At 37.2% G+C, this 19,053-nt stretch overlaps 1 protein-coding gene across 3 annotated transcripts in view; it reads left to right on the top strand.

The window, feature by feature from the left end:
• ACMSD (aminocarboxymuconate semialdehyde decarboxylase) overlaps positions 1-19,053 on the top strand; it is a 45,473-nt gene that overhangs the window by 21,876 nt on the left and 4,544 nt on the right. For all 3 annotated transcript variants that reach the window (XM_035331871.1, XM_035331870.1, XM_035331869.1), the window contains 7 exons: positions 26-70; positions 5,049-5,145; positions 7,628-7,677; positions 8,995-9,231; positions 11,825-11,918; positions 13,313-13,408; positions 13,876-14,048. In XM_035331871.1, the coding sequence (XP_035187762.1) occupies positions 26-70; positions 5,049-5,145; positions 7,628-7,677; positions 8,995-9,231; positions 11,825-11,918; positions 13,313-13,408; positions 13,876-14,048 (792 nt within the window). The remainder of the gene's footprint in view (positions 1-25; positions 71-5,048; positions 5,146-7,627; positions 7,678-8,994; positions 9,232-11,824; positions 11,919-13,312; positions 13,409-13,875; positions 14,049-19,053) is intronic.

Genomic DNA, 19,053 nt, shown 5'->3' on the forward strand with positions numbered 1-19,053 from the left:
TGTTTTTTTCTTCTTTCTTTTACAGAGATACGGATATGGTGGATGGGTACAGCTGGATCATCACTGCAAGGTGTGGGCTGTTCGGTTGGTTTTGTGTTGTCATTAGGAATAAAAAATCCTAGGAAATCCATTAAGAAGCAAAGTGTCAATAAGATTGGCTGAGTCCTTCATACGTATTTATCTAGAGGTTTATCTTTTCTGAAGTAATATCACTCAAAGTCCAAATATACCTCAGCAGAATTTTTTCCTGAAGATGTGAAACTCAGTATAGTCATTTCATGTGCTCTTGTATGAGCCATTTTCCATTATCATTTTTTGTCATAATATCATCTAAACACTTGGAACAAATAGCTCTTAGGAATTGTTTTCAATAAGACAAGTCAGCCTAAAGCAGATAACATATTGACTGCTTTTAACTAAATTTTTCTGTATGAGAAGCAAAACCAAAAGGAACTGGTATTTTAATAAAATTTAACTCAGTCATGAAAATATCTTCAAAGGGAAGGAGTAACTTCTGTAATGTTATGACAAGGAGAACAAACAGCGGTTTCAATATCCAGGAACAGTAGGAAAAATACATAGATTTGGAGATTGTTATACACAAAGTTGGAACCTGAGGTTTCTTGGCAAGTCGAAGGCAGACAGTCTGATTATACTTCATCCGTCACCCACTCCATTAACTTCACAAAGGCACTTCTAAGCTACATAAATATAACAGGAACATGTCTCCACATGCTATAAGTCTATGCTAATAGTCTATGTGCATTCAGAATCCATTCTTCTTGTAGAGAATGTAGCAAAATACATGTATTTACTTTGATGGAGACAGAACTGTGTTTTTAAAGGCTTGATTCTGATCTCGCTCACAGTAGAGCAAATCAGAAGGAATTTCAGTGACATCCACAATGACACGCTAACGTAAAACTTCTGGAAGCAAGATCAAAATGTTGCAGTATGTCTTTTGGTAAGAGCATTACAAAAATACTAAAGTGATTTATTTATTTATTTATTTATTTATTTTTTTTTTTTGTATGGGAAGGCATAATGACCTAAGCAAGGCAAGGCTGATAAGGCAAAGTAACACCCTTTATTTTTACTATGTAGGTTAACTGCACTGGCTTATTTAGGGGATGTTCCCTATATTTCTGTATAATGGCTTTGGCAGTCAGATATCCCTGTGTATCTCAAACACTGTCATGGGAAGCCAGCCTCCTCCTGTGACCTGTCAGCTCCCTGCTTCTAGGAATCTTTCAGAGAGCGTGTCATTGCAAACGTCATTGACCTCTGGAAGCAGGAAGATTGGAAAGGTGGTATAAGAAAAAGGTCTCGAGAGACCTCAGTTCACTTCCAAGCCCACTTCATATGTACCTGTCCTATCTTGAGAAATGCCACCTGTAACTGCCTACCAGAGGTGTGTTGTGAGTTGTAGAGGTACTGAAGGATTAAAGACAATGCAAAGTATTAGCAGGATAAACAAGGAAAAGATATGAAGGTAACAGAAGATGGGTAGGTAAGAGCAGAAAGAACAATTTGGAAATAGTAAGCTGCAAGACAGAAAATACAAAGCTGGGAGCATGAGGAGCTCAACAGAGTGTCAACATATGACCCGTATAAAATATATGAAGAGTGCAAATAACTGGCTAAATCCAGTTGTATACTGTGTTAATTTCAGTGGAACTAGAACTAGAAATTCCAGTGGTCACTTTGTAAAATCGTACTTCTTTGTGATTGTGTACATATGCACACAGTAACTTTTTCTTAAAAAAAAGCTGGTAAGATGGATATGATAGTGCCTATTGCAACCTAATGATACATGTTGTTGTCATGCTGTAAGGCTATGCTGTCAAGTGCCTAACAATTATTTTTGAAAGAGGGCCATGGCGTAGGAAGGCTGGGACTAAGAATGAGGAGGAAACAGATATTATGCTGAAATTTCAGATATGAGTCTAAGCAGGCATGGGAGGAGAGAACAAGCCACCTGCTGAACCAAAGTGTGGATGGCACAGCTTCTGAGATTCTGGTAGGTGCAGGAAGGGGAGACTTGGAGACATTTTTAGCAGCTTAACTGTTTTTATAGGCCTGATGCTAACACTCCTTGCTAAAAATAGTTTGCAAAGGAACTTTGTCTCAAGTTAATAATAGCCTGATACACTCTGCAGAGAATTCTGTCTAGCCTACTTCTGTCTGAAAATGTTGCAAGAAAAAAAAACATGGCAAAATAAAATCTTCTTCAGATCTGTTCGGCTGGGGAAGTTAACTCTTGAGATTTTTAAAAAAGGTAAAACTTCAGATACCGTTCTATGAAGAAGCATCAGGGTCAGACTGGAAGAAACTAATTACATGCATTTTTAAAGAAGTGCAGTTTGGGGTGTAACTGAGTAGTTTAGCAATGCAGTAATTTAAATGCAGATTGCTGAACCAAATCAGCCTCCTAGACTTCATTCTTAATTCTCTCTCAATTTCCACATAAATTAAAGTCGTAAATATTAGATAATATTAAGAATAGAGTAGAATAGGTGATAGAATTCTTCAATTGTTCCTTTAGAAAATTGTGTTAACCTGCCAAATTAAGATCTAATGTCTTTTCTGAAATTTTCATAAAAGCCTCCATTGCTTTGGAACCTGAAAAATTTCTGTCATCCATGTTTAATTCTCATTGCTGCAAAAAATTCTCACCAGTTGAGGTGTCTGAGTAATTTCTTATTTAAAAAATATCAGGTGCAGATTAGCGACAGTGTCTAGAGACAATAGCAGTATGACTGAATTTCCAGTTAGAGCGTTGCTGGGGTAGATCTTTCAATTCTGACAGACATGAGCATGAATCTATTCAGATGATGATGTTTTGCTTTCCTGCATAATCAAGTCTGTTGTTCCTCACACACAATGCTGTGAGTTTAGCCTTGACCTGGAGCATGTTTTCGTTCACAAAGAATCACTTAATGCAAATGAAAATAGGAAGCTGTTCAATGAAGTCTTCCATGAGAACAACACATGGCTTATTAGAAACCCTTCTTATTTTGCAAACCCTGCTGCAGCATGCAGAAAAACACTGTTCATCTCAGCATTTATGTATAAGCACTGTCAAGGTTGCAGGTGAAATTACAATTCTCACTGTTTTCAGTGTTAGCAGAAGGAAAATATATATATATATGAGCAGTTCAGCTGCTGTGCCTTAGCTGTGTCTGAATGAAGAATTAAAATTTGCCTGTGTTCACAGAAATACTCCCAGCAGTAAACCAATAAAGGCCACACAATCTATTTGTATGGGGTACAATGCTCAGTTCTATTCTGTTTTCTCTGCTCACACCCTGAATATTTTTCCATTTATTAGGCAATCTGCAGCAATGGGCTGATCTTTTTTTTAATGTATTCAAGTATATGGCTAGAGTAAAACTTTTTGTCAGGTTGGAAAATCAATTTTACAAGAACCTGAAGTATTTTACCAGAGGAGCAGGACTATGTGGTTGTTATTACTGACTGTAATATTTCAAGTAATTTTCACAAACTGTGTTACAGCTATCAAGTACCTTGACAGTTTGCCAAGGCAGCACCGTTAGATTTGTTGAAGAGAGCTGTAAAATATTCATTAGGGCAGTGTATTTGTGAATGATGCTTGAAGTTAATAACAAATTCAAGGTTAAGAAGTCTGACTTCCCTGAAGGAAGTGATAGAAACCCAGCTCTTCTCTGAATACTGAAACTTGGTAGGTTATATCTGTTTTAACATAATAGCAGGGAATATTCTGATTTATCAGATTTTTATTTAACAATATAGACAAGTGTCTTGAGGATCCTAAATAAAATGATTTTGTGGGGAAAAATAAGGTAGCCTCTAGAGAAAAAGAATTCCCTTTCCAGAAGTGTCAGAAGACTGCCCTACACTTAGCTTGTGTTTACCGTGAAGGTGAAAGAATAACTGCTGTGCTTTCTCACAATTTATCTGGTTTTCAATTTTCAGCTGCAAATTCAGTGTCCCTTCTGTCCAGTATATTTCCTGCATGACCACGCTCACCTATTCCGTATCCTCAGATCTAAGATGGGGATCTTCTGACTTCAGCTATTTCCACTTACACCCCAATTAGCTACAAGCAACCAAGTAACACTCAGGACTTGCATGTATTGGTGAATTACAGCTAATTGGTTACTGCTAAGCCAACAGAAATAGTGTCTGGCCTGTCCTTACAAGTTCATAGAAGCACGGTTATGTACAGCTCTGACAAATGTTTTCCTTTGCTTAATGTGACATTGCTGGCTTACTCATCATCTCTGGGCAGTTGAATTATCAGCCAAAAAATAAGTTTGAAAAGGAAGTTTCCATGTTCACAGTTAAATGAACAGTATTAAATCTCCTGACCTTGATAATATTTTGAACTTTGTAAGTTTGGGAATTGGTGGGTATGAGGAAGGTATTACAGTAATTCAGGTCATGGTTTATACTGTGTTCAGCTTTGTGCTTTGGTTGGTTTTTTGTTTGTTTCCTTGCTTTTTCCAAATACAGTTTTTCAGTAATTCTCTTCCTAAGGAGAAAATGTAATCTGAAGACAACATAATAGGTCTGCTTTGGTCTCAGTATAACTGGTGATCTCAGACAACTGGCTGGAATTTAAGAGTGTTGCGCAATTATTGCTGTAGTTACTGGAACCATTTTATGGTGTTGATTTTAAAAGAACACACGCATACCCAAGGGGAAAATTTAGCACCGATTTAATTAGAGTGTTATCTGGAGGTCAGCATTTGATTTGGAGATAAACTTTGGTTAAGACAGTATCTTTTCCAAACATATGGAGTGATATGCACTGCAATATAAAGGGATTTCTTTTTAATTTTGAAGAATTAATTAATGTCATCTGAACTGTAAGTGACTTTTTATAGTCTTCTATTAATTACTACTTTAAAATAGTCTTTGATTTAAAAATACCTTATGAATAACAATAAAAGAACAAAAATCTGTCTCTGAATTTCTGTAAAGCACAATATACTCAAGTCACTATATAAATTATCATGTGCTACTTTGTCACATTTATAATATATGAAAATGTCATTTTACAGGGACAGGCAAGGATGATGAAGGATGGAAAGGTTTTTAGAGTTATTCAAGAGAACTGCTGGGATCCAGAAGTACGGATTAAGGAGATGGACCTCTCAGGTACCTCTCTTAAGGAACTGAAATGATCGTGTCTCATTCAGAATAACAACCTCTTTGTTAGTGCTTTTGAAAGTGCTTAATAACCATACCAAAATCAAAAGGTTTAGCAAACTACTTCCTTAATTTAAATCCACTAAAAGTCAGTGAAAACTGTTACGCTTTATATTCAGACTCAAATGGGACATGTTCCAATCGTTTTTCTCATTTTCAGTAGCAATTCATTCCCCAGACGGACTCACTGGTTTCACTGGGATTGTTAGTGCAGTAAGGAACTAGTTGACATAAGTAAGGATGGCAGAATCTGGACTTGAAAAGACATTCCAGGTATACAAGTGATTTACAAAAAAGAAGAGCCTCCGCCCCGCCCCCTTTTTTTTTCCCAAATGTTAAGAGTCTGCTTTTCTTGTAGGATTTTTTTATATAATTGTTTCCTTTTTCCCTTTTCTAATATTTTTTTTCTGTTTAGGTGATGCAATTTCATTCTGTATTTTTGCTAGAGGATTCTGAGCTTAGAGAACTGCTACCATTACACTTCCAGGAAAGAGTTTTCCTGATTTAGAAATAAACTACATGCCAAATTTTCAAATTTATTTCCACCAGGTTCTTTCATGCCACTAAACAAGATTTGCAAGATGTGAGACTGAGAATGAACAAAGGAATTTTTAGTCTGATCAATGATTTTTCTTTTTGTAATGGCAGAAAAGGAAATGTATCATAAAACCAGCATCACAAGATTTATTCACAAACAGTGCTTACTTGTTTTGTTTTTTGTTTTTTTCTAAAAGAAAAAAAAAGGCACTCTAAAACTGTGTGTTACAGCACCATCTGGTGACCTGTGCTCTAAAAATGTCCTCTTATTACTGCACTCCAAAGATACAGGCATCAGCTAATTAAATGTTTAAAAAAAAAAAAAAAAAAAAAAAAAAAAGTTCTTAGTGTTTTTCATTCTTTTATTAATAAAGATTTGGTCTATCAGTTTACAAAGCTTGTAGCTACTTACTTCAATGACAACTTTATGTAACACAGACCAAGATAGATCATACTGAAAAAAAATAAACATCCAAATATGGCATAACTCCACACCGAACAAAATTATTATCAGTCTTTGTAAGGCGTTATTAATTCAGGAAGAGGTCCTTCCTGCCTCCACAATCAAACCAAACGTGCACTGCTGTGTGTCATTGCAGTGGTATGGTTAGCAATGCCATGCCTGCTGTTATGGTATATCATCTGCTAATCACTTTGCACCAAGGGGATTCAGAAAGCTAAGAGAAATCATATTTGGTATATAAAGTAGAGGTGTTTTTTTTTTTGTTTGTTTGTTTGTTTTTGTTTTTTTCCATACAGATTCATCTTACTAAATCTAGTGTCTGGGATTGTTCAGCACAGAAATCTACCTTTAAGGCTTATGTTAGTTTTGCTTGGCAGTGTAAAAATGGATTGGAACCAGACACAAAGCATTTTGTGGAAAACACAGGGAAGGTTCTCAAACATACTAATCAAGTGTCCAGTAGCATAATGTTGGGCAACACAACTTAGGTTGTACTTAGATGAATATGTCATTATAGATGTAATCCTTAACCTCCAAACCATGGCTGCTGCACATTACATTAATCAGATCTTGCAAGAGAGAGTCAGCTTTTCATCTTGTTTCCTACTCAAAATAAAGAGAAGGATATAAAGCATTTTGCTAAAAATTTGAGTGCTTTGTCAAGGTCATTGTCTTAAATTCTCGTAGGGTTTTTCTGCCATCTTTTGGATTAGTATTTTTATTACTAACAGCCGTGTTAGATTTTTTTAAAGCTTGATAAAATGCATGCATAACTGTTACAATATGAAATGGTGCTACAATCAGAATAAAAATTAAAGAAAAATATATTTTTGCATGTAACTGTTAAGTGAAGCCTTAATTACTGTTTGTAGTACAGTAATTAACTCAGTAGTACAGCCACAGAATGAATAAAACCTAACACAACCCAGCTTTGGGAAACATTTAGGAAAACATTGTTTAATAACCATTGTTAACATAACATTGTTTATCTTTGATCTAATTTACATATTTATTTATTAATTATATTTAAGGAATGTGACTCCAAACTAAACAAGTTATTGTATACTGTTTGTTTATCAAAGCTACATTCATCTTTGTAACATTAAATTGCTATTTTATTGAATTTTACGCATGCGTGTCAAACACAGCTAAAATCAAAATACTTAATTTCACAAAATAATCTACTGTGTGAAATTTTTTTCATTCTCCTTAGCTAAAATATTCCAATCCTAATAAGCTGATACAACATGAGATTTATTACCATGACCATCGACTAGCAAAAAACAGATTTCTGCCCATACCAAAGTTAAAACATTCTTTCCATTTTAGTAGTTACCTTCCACGCCTCTGCCTTTCAAACCAAAGTGCTTTCTTATTTTCAACATTTTGTCAAAACAATGAAATATTAATAACTGTTTTTTTCTTTCTCAGGAGTCACAGTCCAAGTCCTTTCCACAGTCCCTGTAATGTTCAGCTACTGGGTAGGTTCCTACTTGCATATTTTGTAATTCATATGTTACACATTTTTTGAAAAACAGAATGCAACCTCCTGTAAATTAGGTGATTGAAATAGGCACTAGAGCACTGAAGTAAATGGGGAATTGTTCTGCTGAGAAAAACAAAAGAAAAAATAGTCGAGGAATTGGAAGAGCCAGCAGGGTGTCCTGGCAAAGCTCCACTCTGGAGTACACACAGTAATTAAAAATAACCCAGCAACAGAATTTTTGCTGGGTATATTATCAGGGGGTAGCTGGAAACACGGAGAGCACATTTACGTAGCACAAGTCCCTGGTTAGCAGGAAGGTGTGTATGGAGTGATTCCATGAAAGTTAGGCATCAATCAGTATCTTCTCATGAACTAAAAAATCAAAGATATTTTTTGACTTCACTCAACTTTCTTTTAAATGTGGCATGGGAGGAGCACTCGTTGACCTAGAATCCTTTGAAACTTAAAATTCAGTTGCAAATTGTAGTTAGTATGTTCCCTGCACGGCTTGATCCTGAATGCACCAAGGAAGTTAAAATAGTCTGAGAAGATAAATCATAGCAATATGATGTTCTCAATACATTCTTAATTTAACTGTTAGGCTATGTGTAGAAGTCAAGCTGTGGCATGTAAACAGACATGCTACATAAAAGTCATGGTGTTAAGCCCATGTATAAGTAGTGCCACTGAACTTCAGCATTTCTTGTTGCATGACTTATCTTTAAAATTTCACTGATATTTATGGGAATTTTTCCCTCTAGGAATATATTAGGGGGGAAACAGGAAACTAATTGGGTGGATATTGCAGTTCCCTTACTTGAATCATAACTTAGCCTTTTCTGAATGTTAGATTGCCTTGCTCAAATTTTCTCTGTAAAATTCTCATGCTCCATCTTTCCACATTTATTATATTTCTCTCTTCAACTCCAATAATAGGATAGTAAATATTCATTGCTATGTTTGAAACTGGTTTGCTCAGGTTTTTGTGTTTGGATAAACAAAACCAAAGGGCTGGTTTACACAGTAGACCAGATACTTTAGTGCACCAGCAACTGGGCGTTCTTACGTTCTTCCTGAGCACTAAAGCAACCACAGTTGATATAATATTTGAGGCAAGAAGGAGAACTTTACCCAGAGGATTTAAAACAAGGCAAAATTTAGCCCTACTGATTTCCGGCCATTCAGAACTGTAAATTTCAAATTCAAATACTGTCTCTGAATTGTTTGCAGTGACATTTATCCAATATCTTCCAAAGGTGATAACATTTGAGAACTATATTTTAATGTATTATTCTGCTTAATATCTTATCAGGCCAAACCTCAGGATACTTTAGATCTATCCCAGATATTAAATAATGACTTAGCTGCTACAGTAAAAAAGTACCCCAAGAGGTTTATTGGCTTGGGTACGTTACCTTTGCAAGCTCCAGACCTGGCTGTGAAGGAAATGCATCGGTGTGTGAATGAACTTGGCTTTCCTGGAGTACAAATAGGATCTCATGTCAACGACTGGGACCTGAATGCACCAGAACTGTATGATATTTATGCTGTGAGTAAATATTTCTTTCTTTATTTGATGGAATTCTGTGACATGGAATTCTGTCTAAAAATATCTTAGGATGTTTTCAATCATCAGCTAAATTTATAGATGCATTAAAACAAATGACCCTCCTATTCTGTTTAGTGTAAAAGAAGGATCATTTACAGAAGACTGTCAATAATTTTCTTTACTGACTGGGAAATCAAGCTACTAAGAATATTCATTTAAAATTATACAACCTTTCTTAAATAAAGAGCACACCTCAAATGTTTGTTTTATTTGTGGATTCATTTATCCAGCCTGCTTAAACCTGTGAAATAACACTGAAGTCTGAGAATTGTGTTAGTGCTTGATACCAGGTTTCTTATTCACCCAAGTGAAATCAACACAGACCCACTTTCACACCATGCAGTTACGTCTGACTGATCAACAGTGGTCAGAGAGCTTCAGCTTTAATTGTACATGATAATTGATCATATGATGTAATGACAAGAATGTGATGTAAAGCATCCTGAAACATACTTCATAATAATGAATAATGAAGTCTTTTTATGATATGAATTCTTACCGCAGAGTTGCCTTCTTGGTTTGTGAAGAGAAGTGCAGTATGAAGTAAAGCATTTCTGCACTGTTTGCTTTTGGGTTGAAGTTACTATATTCAATCCTATTGAGATAATTGATAAACTCTCTGAGATTTTCAGAGATTTCAAAGTGAGATTGCCTATGGAGCCAAAGCATCCTATATGCAAATGGGACCAAATATTCCAAACTGAATGTTTTGGTTATAAAATGAGCTTATAGATCGTATTTCTTAAATAGTCCGAGGTCCATTTAGGGATGGCCATTTTTCTAACTTACAGAGTTTCATCAATGTACATTCTTTATCTGTTTCACAGGTTATTATAGCTGTCATCTTGAAATTGATCCATAGAGGTTTTTTTTCAGAATTCTCTATTTATTCGAGAATGCTATTAGCACAGCATCTGGGCTATTTGTTTTTGTGGTCACAAGCAGTCTGCTATCAACTTCTGCTCTTGGAGATGCACACACTCTCAGACTTGCAGAATGGCTGAGGTTGGAAGGGACTTCTGGAAGTAATCTGGTCCAGGGCCTCTGCTCTAGCAGGGCCACCTACAGCAGTTTGCCCAGGACCATATCCAGGCAGATTCTGAAGACCTCCAAGGAGGGAGATTCCACAACCTCTCTGGGCAATCTCTGCCAGTGCTCTGTTACCTGCATAGTGCAGTAGTGCTTCCTGATGTTTAGATGGAACCTCTTGTGTTCCAGTTGGTGCCCCCTGTCTCTTGTCCTGGCACTGGGCATCACTGTAAAGAGCTTGGCTCCATCGTTTTTGTACCTTCCCTTCAGGTATTTACATGCATTGATAAGATCTTCCTTGAGCCTCCTCTCCTCTAGGCTGAATACTCCCAACTCTCTCAGCCTTTCTTCATAGGAGAGCTGATCCAGTCCCTTAGGGACTCTTCGTTAACTTTCTGCAGTAGCTCCATATTTCCCTTGTACTGGGATCTGTACTGTACGTTCTTCAGCTTATGTTTAGCACGTGTAGGAAGAAACCTCTATCATTTTTAGAAACGTTCCTAGATAATAAAGATTGTGAAATTAAGCCATATTTGATACTGAAACTTATCAATCTGCCACGCCAGTAACTGGATTGCTATTTTCAATTTGCAAATGTATATGACAATTACTCCGTACAATCCAAAAGTTGCAGCTTTATTTATGTATGTGTGGGTAAATAAACCAAAATTCTTCAGATGTGTGATAGTCTCCTTAGCAACGAGAGGAGGTTCAGAAATACAACTGACAAAATGAACCTGTTAAATCCCAGTTAAGGATATGAATGACTCTGATGAGTGTATACTTAAAATTAAACACATAGTTAAGCACATATCACATAGCATTAAGCACATAGTCACAGTTGGGATCAGCATCCTATGTTGTTTCTCTGCTTTCCTTTCCAAAGGTATGAGTAATTGGAAAAATTAATATATCAGAGTGGACATGGGTTCTTTCTTGATCAGAATGCAGCTAGATTTCTATATCAGGGTGGATTTGGAACAGTTTTAACATTTTTTAAACCCAGCAGAGGGCCAAAGGGGACAAATGTAACACAACAACTATAAAAACTCCTTAAAGGAACAATTCTATAAAACCATCCTAAAATGGTTCTATAAAACACTCTAAGAAGTAATCCTTAGATGTGGAATGAAACCAATAGAATCCTAATTTGAACTGAGTTTTATACTGCAGGATGACTGACGTACACACAGCTATAAAAGTGGTTTTGTACCATATTAATGTGAGGAACACTTGTCTTACTAGAAAGATACTATCATCAGTGTTTCCCATCCTGTAGTCTCAAAAAGACCTTTGAGTCTGAATGAGGACTTCAGGATATGTACCAGAGGAGTAAATAAAACAAACTGTTGCTTATAGTTCTTACTTATAATTCTGGGCCCATTTATATCACTAGTACTAATGTTCAGTCCAATTTTGCAGGAAACCTTTAAAGCGTGGCTAAAAACTAAGATGTGTTTTGGTAGGAGTAAGTCGAGATTTAGATGTTTTGTATTTGCTGTAGGCTGCTGAACGATTAAATTGCTGTCTTTTTGTACATCCCTGGGACATGCAACTAGATGGAAGGATGTCCAAGTACTGGTTTCCGTGGCTGATAGGTAAGTGTATGTTTACTTTGCTTAGTTTGTGTTTGCAAGCTGTCATTGTATTAAGTAAAAAGAGTAAGCAAAACCAAACACTATTTCCTAGAATTTCTTAGGACGATTTCCTAGTAATATGTTGATTGGAGAGGAAATACTGCATCTAAGTTCACATCAACTGTAGCTGAAACTACTTCAGAGTGTACTTCAGAAGTTCCCCGGAGATGGAGGGAATTCATCTGGTTTCTGTTTTATTCCCCATCCACTAGGTAAATGAGGATGACATTGAATAACCAGAAGTAGGTTAGATTGCTACTTAGAGATGGAAATGTTTAAGACTGATTCCACCCTCTTTTGTGTTTGTTTTTGTTTGTGTTTGTTTTGATTATGTGTTTTTGTTTGTGTTTGATTCCACCCTTTTGTGTTTGTTTTTTTGTTTGTTTGTTTGTCAGAAGTTTTATCTGCCTCCAGCAGAGTTGTTCTGAACAACATATGCAATATGCATGTAATACATGTTCTGCAAAACACACTTGAAAATCGTAGTGTCCCAAGGAACAGTGCATTATTTTAGAACAGTATCAGTTGGTCTTAATCAGAGCAGGCTCTGCAACATAGACTTTAAAAGAGATTAAAATTGTTACATTTACCTAACAAAGCATAATAATCTAAAATATTTTCCTAATAAGTCTAGAAGGCTTTGCATCTGAGACTACGCAACAAACGTGAATTAAAGACACCCTTTTGTGTTGGATAGGTATTGTTTCCACCAAGAAGAGGGGAACTCCGACAGTTCCTGATTTCCAAGCAGGATATCTAAAGTTATGTACATAAATGACATAACATTCTGTATGTGCTCAGAAATGGGGGGTTGATGTAGGAACCTAAACTCCCGTTAGATCCCTAGCACTGAGCATCCAAGTTATTCAATGGAAAAGAGAGAGATCACTTATTTCTACACTGTAGAAATTGGCACCATGTCATAACTAAAACGCAGTTCCATGTTGGAATATGTGCCAATGTATCTGCTCCACTTTCCAAACAAAGGAAACCGAGAAGCACAGGTGAGAAGAGAACGTGGCAGATACCAGACTTGCCTTTGAGCTAGGATAACTGTGGAGCTAAGCCTGTACTATGCTGTTCAGGACATAACCACTTCACCAGCCAGCTGTCCTTGTGGTGTAGGATAAAAAGTGGGCTTGGAATTCAGAAGATCCTAGTTTCTAGTCCCGTGTCATTTCAATTAATTAGCGTGGAGGGCTATGTTCCTCCAACAGGGAAAATGCATAACCTTTGGCAGCTGTTCTGTAACTCATTTTTTCAGTAGGCCCAAGGCTTATTGAAGAAAATGAAGATAACATCTAAAATTCAAGGTCTGGCCATATATGATGAAGCTTTTTTTTGTTTGTTTTTAGGCATGCCAGCAGAAACAACCATGGCAATTTGCTCCATGATTATGGGAGGAATTTTTGAAAAATTTCCTAAGCTGAAAGTTTGCTTTGCACACGGAGGTAAGTAATATACTTGCTTTTTTTAGTAGAGCATGGTAAAATTGTATTTTCTGGTATGCCAGCTAATGGGGTTACCACTGTAAGCCTGCCACCTGCTGCATACACAGCCCAGTGAGGATATCTGCCAGATGGGTTGCTCACAGAAACGTTCTCTAGCATGTTTCAGCCAGTGTTTGAACTGCTATGGTAGCCTTTAATGAAATTGAGGAGTGAGAGGAGACAGGAGTCAGTTTATGGGCTTAGGGAAAGGGAGGAGTAGGGAGCAGTAGGAATTTGGGCGTTAACTGTCATGAACAAGTGGGGAAAACAGAGAAAGAAGGTAATGAAAGGGAAGGAATAAAAAAATTGCTGATGCAGTGCACTTTCATTCTAAATAGTTAACAATAAAACGTATCTCTTTGTTGATAATGTCGCTTTTTCCCTCCTTCATATTTTCAATTTCTGTTGCTAAAAATTTGTCCATGTAGGTGGAGCTTTTCCATACACAGTGGGGCGAATCTCCCATGGATTCAACATGCGCCCTGATTTGTGTGCAGTGGATAATAAGGTGGATCCAAGAAAATACCTTGGTTCATTTTACACAGACTCTCTTGTCCATGATAGCGGTGCACTAAGGCTTCTAACAAGTGTAATAGGAGAGGTGAGTTTTAATGCTTCCAGAAGTAGGTAAGTCATTCCATTATTTCTCTCTATGAAATAGCAAACAGAGAGGAAAAGAAGAAAGCATAAGAAAGACAACGTATTCACCCAGTGAAATCAGAACCTGAGCTATTATAAACTGACATGCTTCTGCAGTGTTGATAATGTTCCTTACTATAGCAGGGAGTTCTTGAAATGCTGGTTTTAATCCAGGAAATCATCCACTGCGAACCCTAGCTCAGAGAGGCTAGCTCCTTGCATAAGGTTAACCAGGATTTAGGACTGAGGGAATGGCAAGACCATCAGGAAAGGGTCAGTTTGGATACTAGGAAAAAGTTCTTCACTGAGAGGATGGTAAGACACTGAAACGGGCTCTCCAGGGAAGTGGTCATGGCACCCAGCCTGATGGAGTTTAAGAACCATTTGGACAACGCTCTCAGACATAGGGTCTGGTTTTTGGGTGGTCCTGTGTGGAGCCAGGAGTTGGACTTGAAGATCCTTGTGGGTCCTTTCTGACTGAGGATATTCTGTGATTATAGGATGGGACTCTAAGCAAAGGCAGCCTCATTTGAAGCTTTGCTTTCAAATGTCTTAAATGCATGCTTCTTCAAATGCATAATCGATGAAATTAAATGGTAGTTCTGCTTGACAAGCTGTAGGCATTAAAAAGTCAGTAATAAAGATGATTTTTGTGGGCATCCTGGATAGCACATTAAACATCATGGTTTGCAAAAATATTTTATTGTTAGAATAGAAAATGAAGAAATCTTTGTACTTTAGCAGCCTATTTAAATCACATACAGTGTGTGTCAGAAAAATCCAAGGCCATTCAAATAATTCCTTCTTATTAATTCAAATGATTTCTTCTTATTTTTAATGCTCAGGAAGGAGGGGAGGACAGCATAACTCTTGCCAACTTCTAATGGATAGCTACAAATCAACAGGAGGCTTGTATATTGTGTGAGATCTCTTGAACTCACCAGATAACAAACACAGAAATGCAAACTGTTGACATCAGTTTTCTTGTGTTGACAACTGTATTCATCTTCCTGTATATTAGTTTCTAGGCTTACTTAGTAATTTCTCAGGTATGAGGCTTTTGTCACCTGGGCCTCTTGTATGACCAAAGTTCAGAAAAACATCTAAGTCAGGTACTTTCTTTCTTTCTAGAGAAAAGTTACTCTTGATTTCCCATTTTCATCTGTTTCATTGAATGGGTTGTTGCAGTAAGTCTGTACAGAAACTGATACAGAAATAACTTGCCTAGGCCAACCAAAAATAATGAAGTAGAATAAATTACTGCTTTTTCTTATCTTGGTACTGTGGACCCAGATCACATCCGTTTGAAATCCATGGGTTTTCAGTCTGTGCTGCACAGGAAATCTGTATCTTTGAGATTGGACTCAGCTTCCCTACAGTACTTTTACCTTTTAGGAAAACTGCATTTGAAGATTCATGCAAAATTCAACAGTGACAGCACATCCATAACTTGAAACAATGGTGTCACAGGTTTTCGTAAAGTAAATGTACACAATGTATTTATATACATATACAATAACACTACAGCTATAAGACCAGGAGTTAGAATATTTCTCTCTTAAATCCATCATGAATCAAAAATAGATTTGTAGGAGAAGCCCTATAAAATGGCAGTTTCTTTGCACATGAAGCTTTAGTTCCATTATCAGCAAGAAAGATAGACCCCAGATTGATTTACTTGTCAAAAGATCTGCTAATGAGCTCTTAGTATTGGCAAGTTCGTATAACATCAGTGGGTATTAACTCAGGTGGCATTTGCCACATTTTTTCCGGACATATTATAGCCTTTTTTTGGCAATATTAGTCCTCCTGAGCACTGATGGAGAGATCTGTGTCAGGGATGAAGTTACTAACAAAAGTTATTAACAAAATTCTAGGGCTCCAGCCCAATATTGATTTCTGTTAATTTCTGCTACCAACCTTTAAATGGTAAATATATCATGGTCAACAGTACCTGACTTTTTATGATGTATTATTACCTCTTGAATGTACCTGTACTTTACAGTATCCAATAGCATTAAGTAATTTTGAGAAAAGATTTTAAAATGTTACTATATGTGACGTGCACTTCAATTTTATAAGATACCCAAAAGCTTATAGAATAACAGTTTGGCACTTGCCTTCTGCTATCTCATTTTCCAAGAAGTCTCCCCAAATTCAGGCCATGTTTGTCGTAAGTATATTCTCATTCCACATAGAAGGAATGAGTCTAGCTCTTGAATTTTAAATTGCCATGCATAGGTGGTCAGATTCCTTTGTTGTTGTTATTTATTATTATTGCCAAGGAGACAAGACCACTCACTTGTTTTGTTGTTTGCATTTTTAAATGCTGGGAGACATTTTGGCATCATTAGAAAGACCTTGGTAAATGAGAAGCTGTGAGATTCAACATAGCTGAAACCCACACATTCTTTTTTTTCTTGTCTGATACTGTTTTTAAGTTAAACTATTGAATTCAAGAGCAAAGCAGGAAAGAAAGTACAAAAGAATCACAGAATCACAGAATAGTCTAGGTTGGAAGAGACCTCCAAGATCACCGAGTCCAACCTCTGACCTAACGCTAACAAATCTTCCACTAAACCATATCCCTAAGCTCTACATCTAAACGTCTTTTAAAGACCTCCAGGGATGGTGACTCAACCACTTCCCTGGGCAGCCTATTCCAGTGACTAACAACCCATTCAGTAAAGAAGGTCTTCCTAATATCCAACCTAAACCTCCCCTGGTGCAACTTTAGCCCATTCCCCCTCGTCCTGTCACCAGGCATGTGGGAGAATAGACCAACCCCCACCTCGCTACAGCCTGCCTTCAGGTACCTGTAGAGAGCGATAAGGTTGCCCCTGAGCCTCCTTTTCTCCAGGCTAAACAGTCCCAGCTCCCTCAGCCGCTCCTCGTAAGATGCTTAAAAGGATGTTTAATACATTACTGAAGAGCTTAACTTTTTGTTGTTGTTGTTGTTTAACATGCATAGAATTCAAGGCTCAGAGCAGTTCTGCATTAGAGTAGCAAGTTAGCTTTGCACCTCAATGCTGCTCCGAGCTATGGCGATTGTGGGAAAGCTGCTGTCTATGCATCACGCTTAAACTGTAACTTCCATACCTTTCTTCCTAAGAAGCAACACATAGACTATGACCCTTAATGATTAAGCCTTCAAAACCAAAATTTAGTTGTTGGAGGAGAGAGAGGTTGTGGATTGCAATTGGCTAATCTAAGTTACTTGGCGTTGTTAAAAATCACGTGCAGTAGCCTCTCTGGTGTCCCTTACCTTGCCAACAGATTTCTGAAGTTAAGTTTCTTGATGCAATACATTAGCACAGTGTACCACATGGGATGTTGGTATCTTTAATTCTCCTCTGCCTGTTTGAGCTCAGCAATATGACATGAGGTGGAAAGGTCTGGAAGAGGTTACTGGCTGAAGAGAATAGAATAGGGCTTCTGCAGCTGATTCTATTCTTTAAATTCAATCTGAGAAACTGGATTTGCTGTCTTTTGTTTTCTGTCTGATGGGAGGTAAGTCATCCTCATCCCACTTCATTGTTCTGCTTATGACATATCAGTGTTGTCATTTAAGTGTCATTTAAGTGCTTGTACTTGGCTTTTAATGAACACAGTTGTGAAGTCCAGACAATAACAAATGTGTCTGATGATAACAGCAATAGAATCTTTCCCAGTATAAAAACAGTGCCAGAAACAAGGAATTATTGAAGGAAAATGAAAGATTTAAAAATCCAAATAAAATTTCTGCTGCGTACAGTCATTTTACATGAAGTCTGGTTTTGCAGGTATTCGTTACCTTTGCACTCCTGTTTTCAACAGCCTCACTGATCCTGTGCCTCTTGCTCATATTCTTATCTCTATGATAAGATGGCACATTTTAGTTGTTGTGCCTGTTATTCTTTCTATAAATGTAAATCTTACCATCCACTCTTTGTATTTTTACAGAATACCAAATCACATATTTTACACAAAATTCTTTTGCAACCATATGCCCCTGTGTTTAGCTTGTAGTCTAGGGAAGAAAGACTTTTTAGGTATATTCAATTTGTGTTGGGGTCAAACATCTCTCTAGCCCCCCTGCTGTATGCCAGAGAACATTCCTGCTTAACTGGTCATTAGAAGATATGACCAGTACTACCATGGGGTAGCGAGCCTTCACTGGACCTCTGCGGTCTCTCTGGGACCAGATTTAGTTACCCTGTGGAGGATGAACTGCAGGGCTGGGCATTTGTGAAAGCACAGGGATTCCCTTTCAGACTGCTGTTTTTTAGTAAAACCTTTTATTGGTGGAGCATGTTAACTTTTATAGCCAAATTATTTTTTAAAAGTCTTACAGAGGTTTAGATGAATTTAATTTTTCTTCCTAGTACTGCTTTCTTTCCAATTTAGGAGGCAGTCCTGCTTTGTTCAGTGAAACAATTGCCATTTCATGAGCGGCAGCTTTCTTTGCCAGGCTGGGTATAATCTGTGCTCGACTGACCAGCTGATAACTTTAGTGAGGAGTACATTTTTTTTTCACTGTGCATCTTCCTTTGCAGTGTTTCCTTTGCAGAATGTTGCGGTTTATATCAATTTTTCACATTAACAAGCATAAACAGAATACAGATAGCTAAACAGAATAAATGCAGCCATCCTGTCTTGGAGGGGGGAAATACTTGGGTGGTATTGGGCGGTTGGCCTCAGGGCCAGAAAACAGGCTACAGCCTGCTTTATCTACAAGTGCGTACATAGTCTTTGACATGACTATATCTGAGTGGGCCATGTGCTGGCAATATCATTAGCCATGGCTGTGTTACATCATTTTAAAATTCCCCTACTCAAAGGATTCCTTATCCAGAATAGCATGGATAGGATAGGATAGGATAGGATAGGATAGGATAGGATGGATAGGATAGGATAGGATAGGATAGGATAGGATAGGATAGGATAGGATAGGATAGGATAGGATAGGATAGGATAGGATAGGATAG

This window comes from Oxyura jamaicensis, chromosome 7 (assembly GCF_011077185.1).
Source record: "Oxyura jamaicensis isolate SHBP4307 breed ruddy duck chromosome 7, BPBGC_Ojam_1.0, whole genome shotgun sequence".
NCBI classification, from domain to species: Eukaryota; Metazoa; Chordata; class Aves; order Anseriformes; family Anatidae; genus Oxyura; species Oxyura jamaicensis.